This window comes from Rhinopithecus bieti, unplaced genomic scaffold (genome assembly GCF_001698545.2).
Source record: "Rhinopithecus bieti isolate Rb0 unplaced genomic scaffold, ASM169854v2 scaffold_5019, whole genome shotgun sequence".
In the NCBI taxonomy this organism is placed as follows: domain Eukaryota; kingdom Metazoa; phylum Chordata; class Mammalia; order Primates; family Cercopithecidae; genus Rhinopithecus; species Rhinopithecus bieti.
Window position 1 is genome coordinate 792098 of NW_016804585.1, and position 12684 is coordinate 804781.

A 12684-nucleotide genomic window follows, 5' to 3' on the forward strand; every position below is an offset into this window, starting at 1 on the left:
CCTGTCTCGGACTCCCAAAGTGCTGGAATTACAGGCTTGAGCCACCGCGCCCGGCCGGGAGAGCAATTTTCATATGGAACTGGCAGCATTTGTTGGGTTTCACAAATCCATACACTGGAGGCATGGATATCATACTGCATCTTTTTTTTTTTTTTTTTTTTTTTTTTGGTCTTGCTCTATTGCCCAGACTGGAATGCAATGGCACAATCATGGTTCACTGCAGCTTTGACCACCTGGGCTTAAGCAATCCATCCACCTCAGCCTCTCAAGTAGCTGGAACCACAAGCATACACCACCACACCTAGCTAATTTTTTTTTTTATTATTTTTGTAGAGACAGGGTCATTGCATTCCTGGGCTCAAGTGATCCTCCTGTCTGGGCTTCCCAAAGTGCTGGGATTACAGGCTTGAGCTGCTGTGCCCAACTATTGTACATCTTATAAAGACAGATGGGACTTCCCCCATCCCTTGGTGCTGGTGCCACAGCCAGAGGACTGTGACTTTCTTGACCCACATCCCTAATTTTTTTTTTTTTTAGACTGAGTCTCACTCTGTCACCCAGGCTGGAGTGCAGTGTCATGATCTTGGCTCACTGCAGCCTCCGCCTCCCGGGTTCAAGTGATTCTTTTGTCTCAGCCTCCCAAGTAGCAGGGATTACAGGCGCCCGCCACCACGCCTGGCTACTTTTTTTCTGTATTTTTAGTAGAGATGGGGTTTCACCATGTTGGCCAGGTTGGTCTCAAATTCCTAGCCTCAGGTGATTGGCTGAGCTCAGCCTCCCAAAGTGCTGGGATTAGGCGTGAGCCACCACTCTGGGCCCCTAACTCCTCTTTGAATCATGTCAGTTTGCTTCTCTTCCCCACAGTGTGATGGGTGACTGTAGGCCTGATCTCCCGGGGTCATGCAAAAAATGCCAACCAGCCTTGGGGTGGGTTACTGGCAGGAGGTTTGAGCGTTGGATGCTTCCCCTTTACCCTTGCCTCTTGCTTCCCCAGGCCTTCAGTTAGACCCTATTGCTCTCTCTGTTGCCCTGGTAACCAGCTCTGCAAGAAGAAACTCTCAGCAAAGCCCCCAGGTTCTCTCTATCCTCCCAGCCTGCCTCTGGGTGGTCAGAAAGATGAGGGTGTGTAAGCAGCAGACAGCCTTAGGTGGCCCTGCCCAGTCCCCTTGTAGAAGCCCATGGGCTGGGCCCTCAAAGCTTTTTCGCCCCTATCTCATAGTTACTATTCATACCACCCTGCTTTCCTCTTTATTTCATCCATAAGCAGCTGCAAATGCCCTGCCAACCCTCTTACCCTTCAGGGTCAGCACATAGACCTGCAAACTTGTGGGCAACTCGGAGCACCAAAGACTTGGAATTCCAAAGTCATCTCCCAGTATCTGCAGTCCACTTGGGTTGGACTGTCCCTCTAGGGCAGTGATTTTCAATCCTGGCCATTTGTGTCATGTGAGGAGCTTTTTAAATACCATAAGCCTTGGCCCTGGTTCAGAAATCTGATTTAATTGGTCTGAGATAGGGCCTAGGCATCAGTACTTTTTTTTTTTTTTTTTTTGAGACAGCGTCTTGCTTTTGTTGCCAAAGCTGGAGTGCAGTGTCACGATCTCCGCTCATTGCAGCCTCTGCCTCCCGGGTTCAAGTGATTCTGCCTCAGCCTCCTGAGTAGCTGGGATTACAAGGACCCGTCACCATGCCCAGCAAATTTTTGTATTTTTAGTAGAGACAGGGTTTCACTATGTTGGCCAGACTGGTCTCGAACTCCTGACCTCATGATGCACCCTTCTCGGCCTCTCAAAGTGCTGGGATTATAGGCGGGAGCCGCTGCGCCTGGCCAGTATTTTTTTTTAAATATGGAGTCTCTCACCCAGACTGGAGTGCAGTAGCATAACAGCTCACTGCAACCTTCACCTCCCAGGTTCAAGCGATCCTTCTGCCTCAGCCTCTAGAGTAGCTGGGATTAAAGGTGTGTGCCACCATGCCCGGTTAATTTCTTTTTTTATTTTTAGTAGAGATGGGGTTTCACCATGTTGGTCAGGCTGGTCTTGAACTCATGACCTCAAGTGATCTGCCCGCCTTAGTTTCCCAACACTTGAGATTACAGGCGTGAGCCACCACACCCAGTCGGCATCAATATTTCTGAGAAGCTTCCCTGTGATTCCAGTGTGTAGTCAGGGTGAAAACCGCCGCCACTCCAGGACCATGACTTGATGCTGGCTCTCCTCACTGATTCAAAATGTTGAACTTAGTCTCTGCCTGATATCCTTGAGCGTTTGGGGGAGTGCTGGGGTCCTGTGTCCCAAGCTTCTAGCTTCCAGAAGTCTTTCAGTCCCTTTTATTTTCAACCCCCCACACCTTTCACACTCCCCAATTCGCCCTTCCTAACCAACAATTCCCAAATCCTGCCCAGAGAGAAGGTTACCAAGGCAACCGGCTTAATCTGGTAACTGTGGCATGTGCTGGGAGAGAAGCCCTTCCCTCTTCCTATTCAGTTCATAAAATGCTACCTGGGGAGCTCCAACCCATTCCAGCCACTTTCCCCTTTCAAGCCCGGGGATATTGGGGTGTCCAATAAGGGGAGCACAGGAAGCTGATACTCAGTCCTCTGATACAGCTTCTTAGTCAAAATTGTGCACTGTCGTCTTTTTACTGTTTCCAAATCCACAAACAGATGGGTGTGCAAAGCTTTATTTCTGTGAACACATGCTCTAGCACACATGGGAACAGATATGCACATACATTGATACGTATGTCGTACACACCCTGTTCAGTTTTACTACCACTCCCAGCCATTAGCATTCCTGTCCCTGCCTGGTTGGTGCTTGGTAAACAGGGGTGGGGCATTGTCTAGAGAGCCTCAACCCACCCGGAACCTGCTGCCACTCTCCGCGCCTAGTAAGTCTAACCTGGATGTTCTCACACTTAACATAGCTTTACGCTGCCCCCCCCTTCTGGGGCAGCATATCCTTAAGGACAGAATGCTCCTGGAGTGGGCATCAGGAGTAAGGATTACTTGGAGTGTTAATTTGGCACCACTTTTCCCACTCCATGGCTATGTACACTTGGGCTCTGTGCTTAATGATAGTTGGCAGTTCTGGGGCTTGTCACCTGTCTCCATGGTCCTGCTTCCTTCTGCTGCCATCTGGGCCCAGGTGCCCTTGTGCTCCTGGTCTCCTCCCCATTGCCTATTATCCCCTCCTCACCCCAGCTAGACCTGCCACAACCTGCTGCTCCCTGCCTGGCTCCTACCTGCCTGCCAGTACCTGCCCACAGACCAGGCCCACACCACCTATGGTGCCCTACCAGAGAGGACAGATGGGCACCGCCTCCAGTGACAGTGCTAATTCACCCAAGAGGCCTTCCCAGCCCTTCTCACAGAAGGAAGATAAAGTCCACATATTCCTGTGAGTATGGGAAAGGTGCACACTCTTGGGTTCAGCAATCTGTAGGCCTGACTTGGGTACACAGGTAGTTGAGTCAAGGTGTCCAGGCCACAGACCTGTCCTGACTTTGAAATGATGCTGAGACCCGGTTATCCCTTGAGCCAAGAATCCTTCCCCTTTGGTAAATCTCTGCCTTACCTTTGCCCTTAATTTCTTCTGCCCGGAACCCAAGTCCCTTACTGTTTTACTGTTTCCCTCGTGGTCAACCCCAGCGCGCGAGTTCAAGCCTCGTGCGGCGTGGGGGCGGGCCCAGGAAGGTCAGGGGCGGGGACTGGGCGGGGACTGGAGGAGGGGGCGCGGTCTCAGCTCTGCCACCTTCCCCCTCCTCGCGGCCAGGAGCGCAGCCGCCGCCGCGTCCTCTCAGCCTTGCGCTCCGCCCGCTGCCTCTGCCGCCGCAGCGCAGAGCCGGGGGCACCGGCCCCGCAGCCTGCCCACTCTTCGGGCCGCGTGCCGGCTGCAGCCGGCATGGGGGGTTGCTGAGAGCGGGCACTCCTTCCTTCTGGCACCTCCCCGGCTACTGGCCCCTGGACTCTGGCCAGCGAGGCTCGGCACCTCTGGCCCCCAGTCCGGCTCCTGGCACGGCCCTCTGCTCCTCCAGCTCTGAGCATCGTGTCCCCGCCCCCCCCCCCCCGCCCGCGCCTGGGACACCTGGGTCCCCGGCGGCCCCTAGGAGAGGGGCGGGGGGGGGGCATGAAGCCTCTGGAGAAATTTCTGAAGAAGCAGACGTCGCAGCTGGCGGGCCGAACGGTGGCGGGAGGTCCCGGCGGGGGTCCGGGGAGCTGCGGTGGGCCTGGAGGGGGTGGGGGACCCGGCGGGGGCGGCGGTCCAGCGGGGGGAACGCGGTCGTTGCAGCGGCGTCAGAGCGTGTCTCGCCTGCTGCTCCCCGCTTTCCTCCGGGAGCCCCCCGCCGAGCTGGGGCTGGAGCCCCCCCCTGAGGAGGAAGGGGGAGAGCCGGCGGGGGTCTCGGAGGAGCCGGGCAGCGGGGGGCCCTGCTGGCTGCAGCTGGAGGAGGTGCCGGGGCCGGGGCCGCTCGGGGGAGGGGGGCCCCTGCGCTCCCCTTCCTCCTACTCATCTGACGAGCTGTCCCCGGGCGAGCCCTTGACTTCGCCGCCCTGGGCCCCCCTGGGCGCCCCCGAGCGGCCGGAGCATCTTCTGAACCGGGTTCTAGAGCGGCTTGCTGGAGGGGCCACCAGGGACAGCAGCGCCTCAGGTAAGGAGCCGGTGGGCTCGAACACCCGGAGCAGGGTCTGGTCCCGGCTCCTCTTCCTTGCCCTTGGAGCGTGGGGGTGGCGCCGTGCTGGAGCCTGGTTATGGGGTTGAGTGGTCCGCGGAAGCCAGCTAGGGGCCTAGCGGAGGCAGAGACCCTCCCGCGGAAGAGGAGGGCAGTACCCACCTTCCTCCCTACAGCAGCCTCACCCCCATCTGGAGAAGCAGCTGAGCCTCTTGCCTCTTACTCTCCTTCAGTCACCCTTCCTTTCCCCTGGGCATTGTAGCCACTGACTCCCATGGGTCCCTGATGTTGAATACCTCCTCCTGTGGCTCCAAATTAGGGCCTGACACATTAAGATGGAAGGTGCCCAGCACAGCCATGCCACCTGCCAGAGGTGCTTGAGCCCTGAAAACCCTGGGGTCCCTGACTGTTCAGAGGCCTGCACAGCACAGGCTGGCCCACCCCAGGAGGAAGTGCCAGACAGGCACAGGCCCCAAGCTGCCTTTTAGGCATCAGCAAAGGATGCGTTGTCCTTAGCAGTTTGGTGGGGGGATAGTGTTCTCCTTGGGGTAGACTCAGAAGGTGTCTGGAAGGGGAGAGGTGGCTGGGTCGGCATCAGGGCCCTGCAGCATCTAGGGTGTCCAAGCGCCTCCAGCTTCCACCCTTCCCTTTCGGTGTCAGGCCTCAGCACACAGCTTTTTTTTTTTTTTGAGACATAGTCTCACTCTCACCCAGGCTGGAGTGCTGGAGTGCAGTGGTGTGATCTCAGCTCACTGCAACATCCACCGCCCAGGTTCAAGCGATTCTCCTGCCTCAGTCTCCGAGTAGCTGGAACTACAGGCGTGTGCCACCACGCCTGGCTAATTTTTGTATTTTTAGTAGAGACAGCGTTTCACCGTGTTAGCCAGGATGGTCTTGATCTCCAGACCTCGTGATCTGCCTGCCTCGGCCTCCCAAAGTGCTGGGATTACAGGCGTGATCCACCAGCCTGGCTAATTTTTGTAGTTTTAGTAGAGACGGGGTTTCACCAACTTGGCCAAGCTGGTCTTGAACTCCTGACCTCATGATTCACTCCCCCCCCCCCTCACCTCAGCCTCCCAAAGTGCTGGGATTACAGGCATGAGCCACTGGACCTGGCACACGGCCTCTTTAAAACATAATCACCACACCCTGAGAAGCTTATTCCCTAAATGATGATACTCTTTCACCATTCCCTTTCAGCATCCCTACTAAGGGGCCTTTAAGGAAACCAAGGCCCCAAATAGCTGGTTAGTAGGGGTCTCTAGGTCTAGCTCTAGGCATTGCACTAAGCCCAGGAGGATCTGAGGTTTGGGAGCCCTGGCTGATACCCTAATGCTGAGGGCTTTCACACTTGCTCTCAGCCCTTGGCAGGGAACCCCAACCTAGATGTGTGGAGGGGGGCTCCACTCTCCTAGATCCTTCTCAAGACCTAGGTCCTCTCCTTTGGCGCAGACTATAGTTGCCCTGGGGAGCTGACACCTTTTGGATTTAATTAGAAAAATATCAGACACACACAGCTCTCCTAACCATAACTTTCCGCCTACACCACACACCCTGTGTCTCTATGACACATTCCCTAGGGAGGCTGTACATTGGCCCAGAGCCTGCCTTGGAAAAGGCAGATGCCCAACTGTGGCCCCCATATCAGCATCTCCTCCACTTTGCCCCATCTTACTCTTCCTTTGCTCCAGCTTAGGAATCCTGTGAGATAAAGTCTATGAAGGATGTCAGGCCTCTTGTTTCCTCACCCCCATCCCTGAAGCTGGGGGTCAGAGCTGGGGGCTCTCTGACTCATTGTAAGAACACAGCAGGGTAGCTGGGCAGGGAGGAAAAGGGAGAAACTGTCTTTCCCCATTTACAGGGGCCTGGTGCCACATGCTCTGCTCATTCTCCTTTGGGGTAAGACTCCTGAAATGTCACCCATGTTATCTGGCAGCCTTGATTCCCAGAGTAACTGGTTTGGGAAATTCCAAAGCAGTCTCAGGGTGAATGAGAATCAGCTTAACCTGCCACTCTGATGTTCTCCAATAAAACCAATGTTCTCAAGTCATCCTGGTCTCCTCCCAGGGTATGTGGGAGGAGAGAACTTACAGAAGTTACTCTTAACCTACCAAAGCCTCTCCAACGTCCAAGCAGCCCCCTCTGACCACTAGGTTTTACTCTAACACTCTGCTTGCCTCGGGCATACTGAGAAAGGACAAAGACGCAGGATTCTGGGTTCTTATTCCAGCTCCAGGCAAGTCCCTCCCAGCTCTGGGCCTCAGTTTCACATTTGCGAAATGAAATCATTGAAGTCAATTACTTCATGTTGGTTTTCCTTCTCCACCTTCATGGCTAGAACTGACCACAGGGGATAGTGAACCAAAGGCAGTCAGAAGCCTTGGTTTTGTCCTGGGACCGTGCCTGGGGACCTGGCCCTAACCTGTCCTGGTGAGGACACCTGGCTCCCTCCCTGCACCTTGCCTGTCTGTGTGTGCCAGGCGGCCCTGCCCCACCCCAGGGCTGGCTGCAAGTCAGGGCGACCTTGTACCCGGCTGACTGGCTGAGCCAGGCCCAGACGGGGGTGTGGAGGGGAAAGGGGTGGTGAGAGGAGCCGCTCCCCTTCACCATTCCATCATTAACCCTTCTGTCTCTGGGCACCTAAAGGACACAGGATTTCTATTTAAAGGTTCTGGGATCAAAGCAATGGCAGTCTCTTCCAGTCAGGCTGGTTCCCACCTGCCTAGTTAGAACTCAAAGCTGTTAGGTAGGGAATGGGGAGGAGAAGAGGGATACACGCGCGCCTGCGCACATACACACACACACACACACACACACACACACACATACACACACACACACACTCCCCACTGATGCTAACCTCTGTGTTTGGAAATACTCTTTGTCTAGAGACTCTTCTGTGGGCTACTTCTTTTTTCAGGCAGAACTCAAGCTTGGTGTGTTATCTGACCAACTTCCCACATACTCTGAAGAGAAGTGCACATGGCCATCAAAGGCACGCCCCCCCTTCCCTTCAGCTGCCTTGGCAGCTGCCAAACCCACCCCCGCAGCGGCTGCCCAGAACCTTTACACATGTGTATGTGCGTGTGTGCAGAGCATGACGGGGCAGGTGGCTGGGGCTCCAGCCTGGCTAAAGAGAACTTGCCCTCAGGGGCAAGAGAGGGAGGCACTGCATTTCCAGTTTCATTCTGGAAGTGCCCTCCTGACATCCGTGGTGCCCACTGATCTTTACAGATGTCCTGCTGGATGACATTGTCCTTACCCATTCTCTCTTCCTCCCGACGGAGAAATTTCTGCAGGAGCTACACCAGTAATATCCTTTTGTGGAGTCTGTAAAAGGAGAGGTCAGAAGGGAGCCACTCCCTCCATCCCACATGCAATTTCCGAGCCTAAACTCTCCCCTAGGAAACATACCTGGGGCTGGGTGTGGTGGCTCACGCCTGTAATCCCAGCACTTTGGAAGGCCAAGGTGGGTGGATCACCTGAGGTGAGGAGATCGAGACCAGCTGGGCCAACATGGTGAAACCCCATCTCTACTAAAAATACAAAAAATTAGCCAGGCGTGGTGCCACACACCTGTAACCCCAGCTACTTGGGAGGCTGAGGCAGCAGAATCACTCAAACCCAGGAGGCGGAGGTTGCAGTGTGCCGAGATCACGTCACTGCACTCCAGACTGGGTGACAGAGTGAGACGTGCGCAGTCCTCACAAATAAGACCTAAAATCACAAAAAAAAGAAGAAAAGAAAATGGACTATCCGGGGTTTCTCTCGGCAGTATCCACAACTGTGTCTCTACTCGCCAGTCTGGACTTGGATCAGAGCTATACCTAACCTTGTGGGGCGTCAGTTACTCTTCTGTAAAATGGAGGGTAAATAGCACCTGCCTTGCCTCTTTATGAGCTGCTATGAAGATCACTTTGAGTGTAACCCACGCATGTGGGTGCTCGCTTTGGTGCAGATCTCTAATGGAAAGGTTTTTATTTATTTATTTATTTATTTATTTATTTATTTATTTATTATTTTTTGAGACGGAGTCTCGCTCTGTGGCCCAGGCTGGAGTGCAGTGGGCCGGATCTCAGCTCAGCAAGCTCCGGCTCCCGGGTTTGACACCATTCTCCTGACCAGCCTCCCGAGTAGTGGGATTACATGGCGCCCGCCACCTCGCCCCGGGCTAGTTTTTGTATTTTTTTAGTAGAGACAGGGTTTTCACTGTGTTAAGCCAGGATGGTCTTGATCTCCTGATCCTCGTGATCTGCCCGGTCTCGGCCTCCCAAGTGCTGGGATTACAGCTTGAAGCCCACCGCGCCCGGCCTATTTATTTATTTATTTTGAGATGCAGTCTTGCTCTGTCACCCAGGCTGGAGTACAGTGGTGTGATCTCAGCTCACTGCAACCTCTGCCTCCTGGGTTCAAGTGATTCTCCTGTCTCAGCCTCCCCTGTAGCTGAGGACTACAGGCGCACACCACCACACCTGGCTACTTTTTGTATTTTTTGGTGGAGACGGAGTTTCACCATGTTGCCCAGGCTGGTCTCGAACTCCTGACCTTAAGTGGTTTGCCTGCCTTGGCCTCTCAGAGTGCTGGGATTACAGGCGTGAGCCCCTGCACCCAGCCAAGGTGTTATTATTCTACTAAGGGCGCCTCTATCCCCACTGAATTATTGCTCTAAAACATCTGGTTGCCCAGTGAGTTATGCTGGGGTCTGATGTAAACATCAGGCCACGGTTGTGCTTCAGTAGGGTCTGCTAGAGAGGAGCCGCTGGATGGGCTATTCATAGGGTCTCATGTAAGCATGGGCCTCTCACAGAGTTATTTTAAGACCTAATTGTAAATGTCAGACCACTGAGTACAATGTTACAGGCTCTTGGCAAGGTGCGGTGGCTCAAGCTTTTGGATCCCAGCACTTTGAGAGGCTGAGGCGGGTGGATCACTTGAGGGCAGGAGTTTGAGATCAGCCTGGCCAACAAGGTGAAACTCCGTCTCTACTAAAATACAAAAAACTAGCCGGGCTTGGTGGCGGGCACCTAGTAGTCTCAGCAACTCGGGAGCCTGAGGTAGGAGAAATCGCTTGAACCCAGGAGGCAGAGGTTGCAGTGAGCTGAGATCATGCCATTGCACTCCAGCCTGGGCAACAGAACGAGACTCCCTCTTAAATAAACAAACAAATAAATAAAGTAACAAGCTGTCTTAGAAACACCAGGCCTTCCAGTGAGGTATAGTCAGGTTTGTGGTAAACACCATTGGCCTTTATTAGGTGCACTGTGAGCTCCAGGCCCTGGGCTGGCCAGAGGTTGGAAGGGTCTGGGCAGGTTATCCTCAAGTGAAAATCTAACCTGTCTAACCTGCAGGAGCTGAATGTGGTCAAGTGGTCATCACTACCTACCCTAAGCAAAAGCCTAGGCTGGGGCATTAGGAGGTCTTGGCTCCAGGATCCTTGAAACTCCTTTCTTTCTGGCCCCAAATCTAGAGAATATTTGGGGGCAATTTAGCCTCCCACCTTTCTTTCTTTCTTTTGAGATGGAGTTTTGCTCTTATTGCCCAGGCTGGAGTGCAATGGCGTGACCTTGGGTCACTGCAACCTCCACCTCCTGGGTTCAAGAGATTCTCCTGCCTCAGCCTTCCGAGTAGCTGGGATTACAGGTGCCCGCCACCATGCCCGGCTAATTTTTGTATTTTTAGTAGAGACAAGGTTTCACCATGTTGACCAGGATGGTCTCAAACTCCTGACCTTAAGTGATCCACCTGCCTCAGCCTTGCAAAGTGCTGGTATTGCAGGTGTGAGCCACCGTGCCTGGGCTTTTTCCCTTTTTTTTTTTTTTTTTGACACAGAGTCTCCCTCTGTCACCCAGGCTGGAGTGCAATGGCCCTATCTCGACTCACTGCAACCTCTGCCTCCCGGGTTCAAGCGATTCTTGTGCCTCAGGCTCCGGAGTAGCTGGGATTACAGGCACCCACCACCATGCCCGGCGAATTTTTGTATTTTTAGTAGAGTCATGGTTTCACCATGTTGGCCAGACCAGTCTTGAACTCCTGACCTCAGGTGATCTGCCTGCCTCGGCCTCCCAAACTGCTGGGATTATAGGCGTGAGCCACTGCACCCAGCCTAGCCTCCCATCTTTCTTCTCAGTTCCTCAGGTCTGCTTGCCTAGGGATTTTTCTTAACTTAAGGGTCAGCTTTGTTCGGGCAGGAGGCATGGAGGGCCCTGAGGGGCTGGGCCGGAAGCAGGCCTGTCTAGCCATGCTTCTCCATTTCTTGGACACCTACCAGGGGCTGCTTCAAGAGGAAGAGGGGGCCGGCCACATCATCAAGGTGGGCCTGGGGGAAGAGAAGGTGGGTAAACAGGCTATTAGCTCTGGAAGGGGGCCCCTGTGAAGGAGCCATACTTCTTATGCTGGGTACCTGGAAGGAAGAGATGCCAGGGGGCTTTAGCTTATATGGCTCTCCTGTGCTCAAAGGCATGGAGACCTTGCCCGGCCCCTGCAGAGAGTAGCCCTTGGGATGAGACCCCTTCCTTCACCTTCTTTGTCCTCCTCTCTCCAGGATCTATACCTGCTAATTATGAAGGACGAGTCCCTTTACCAGGGCCTCCGAGAGGACACTCTGAGGCTGCACCAGCTGGTGGAGACGGTGGAACTAAAGTGAGGGGGAGTGGGGCAGGGGTGGGAACAGGAAAGAGGTTCCCTGCGTTCCTCTACTACAGGGGCTGCCTCTGGCCTATTGGCTCCAACATGGATTTGCTTGTTTGTTTTGAGACAGAGTCTCACTCTGTTGCCCAGACTGAAGAGCAGTGGCGCAATCTAGGCTCACTGCAACCTCCACCTCCTGGGTTCCAGGGATTCTCATGCCTCAGCCTCCTGAGTAGCTGGGATTACAGGGGTGCACCCTGCCTGGCTAATTTTTGTACTTTTTGTAGAGATGAGTTTCATCATGTTGGCCAGGCTGGTCTTGAACTCCTGGCCTCAAGTGATCTGCCCACCTCAGCCTCCCAAAGTGCTGCGATTACAGGTGTGAGCCACTGTGCCCGGCTTCCAATATGGTTTTATTTCAGCTCTTTTCTCTCACAGGAGGTGGCGCAAAACGCTGTCTCCAGTCACTTTTTTGTCCATTCCGCCATTCATTTGTCTGATAATCCAGTGGTGTAATGGTAAATATTTAACAACAAGTGCTGCAGGAGAAACTGATTTGTAGCTTTTGCTGATTCCTACAGTGTAAACTCTGTCACCATGGCTGATTTCAAGCTACCAATGTGACAGCACTGAAGGAGGAGCTGGGAAGAGACGTGCAGCACAGGCCATTATGTAGTATCTCCACCATATAGTAGATGCAGTAAAAGGTAGTAAAATGGCTGGGCAAGGTGGCTCACACCTCCCAGCACTTTGGGAGGCCAAGGCGGGTGGATCACTTAAGGTTCAAGACCAGCCTGGCTAACATGGTGAAACCCTGTCTTCACTACAAAAAAAAAAAAAAAAAAAATAGGGCCGGGCGCCGAGGCGGGCAGAACATGAGGTCAGGAGTTTCAGAGCAGCCTGGCCAATATGGTGAAACCCCGTCTCTACTAAAAATACAAAAATTAGCCGGGCATGGTAGCACAGGCCTGTAGTCCCAGCTGCTCGGGAGGCTGAGGCAGAAGAATTGCTTGAACCCAGGAGGCAGAGGTTGCAGTGAGCTGAGATCACCTTACTGCACTCCAGCCTGGGTGACAGAGCGAGACTCCATCTCTAAAAAAAAAAAAAATGCCGGGTGCGGTGGCTCACGCCTGTAATCCCAGCACTTTGGGAGACCGAGGCAGGCGAATCATGAGGTCAGGAGTTTGAGACCAGCCTGACTAACATGGTGAAACCCCGTCTCTACTAAAAATACAAAAATTAGCCGGGCACCGTGGCATGTGCCTGTAGTCCCAGCTACTCAGGAGGCTGAGGCAGGAGAATGTCTTGAACCCAGGAGTCAGAGGTTGCAGTGAGCTGAGATTGCATCACTACACTCCAACCTGGGTGACAGAGTGGACTCCGTCTCAA

At 53.8% G+C, this 12684-nt stretch overlaps 1 protein-coding gene across 2 annotated transcripts in view; it reads left to right on the plus strand.

The window, feature by feature from the left end:
* The first annotated feature begins 3488 nt into the window (after positions 1 to 3488).
* RAPGEFL1 (Rap guanine nucleotide exchange factor like 1) overlaps positions 3489 to 12684 on the plus strand; it is an 18600-nt gene continuing 9404 nt past the window's right edge. For both annotated transcript variants that reach the window (XR_001884930.1, XM_017869286.1), the window contains exons 1-4: positions 3489 to 4647; positions 7903 to 7981; positions 10843 to 10978; positions 11210 to 11307. Coding sequence is in view for 1 of the 2 variants with exons in the window: in XM_017869286.1 (XP_017724775.1) it covers positions 4128 to 4647; positions 7903 to 7981; positions 10843 to 10978; positions 11210 to 11307 (833 nt within the window). In the remaining variant the exon portion in view is untranslated. The remainder of the gene's footprint in view (positions 4648 to 7902; positions 7982 to 10842; positions 10979 to 11209; positions 11308 to 12684) is intronic.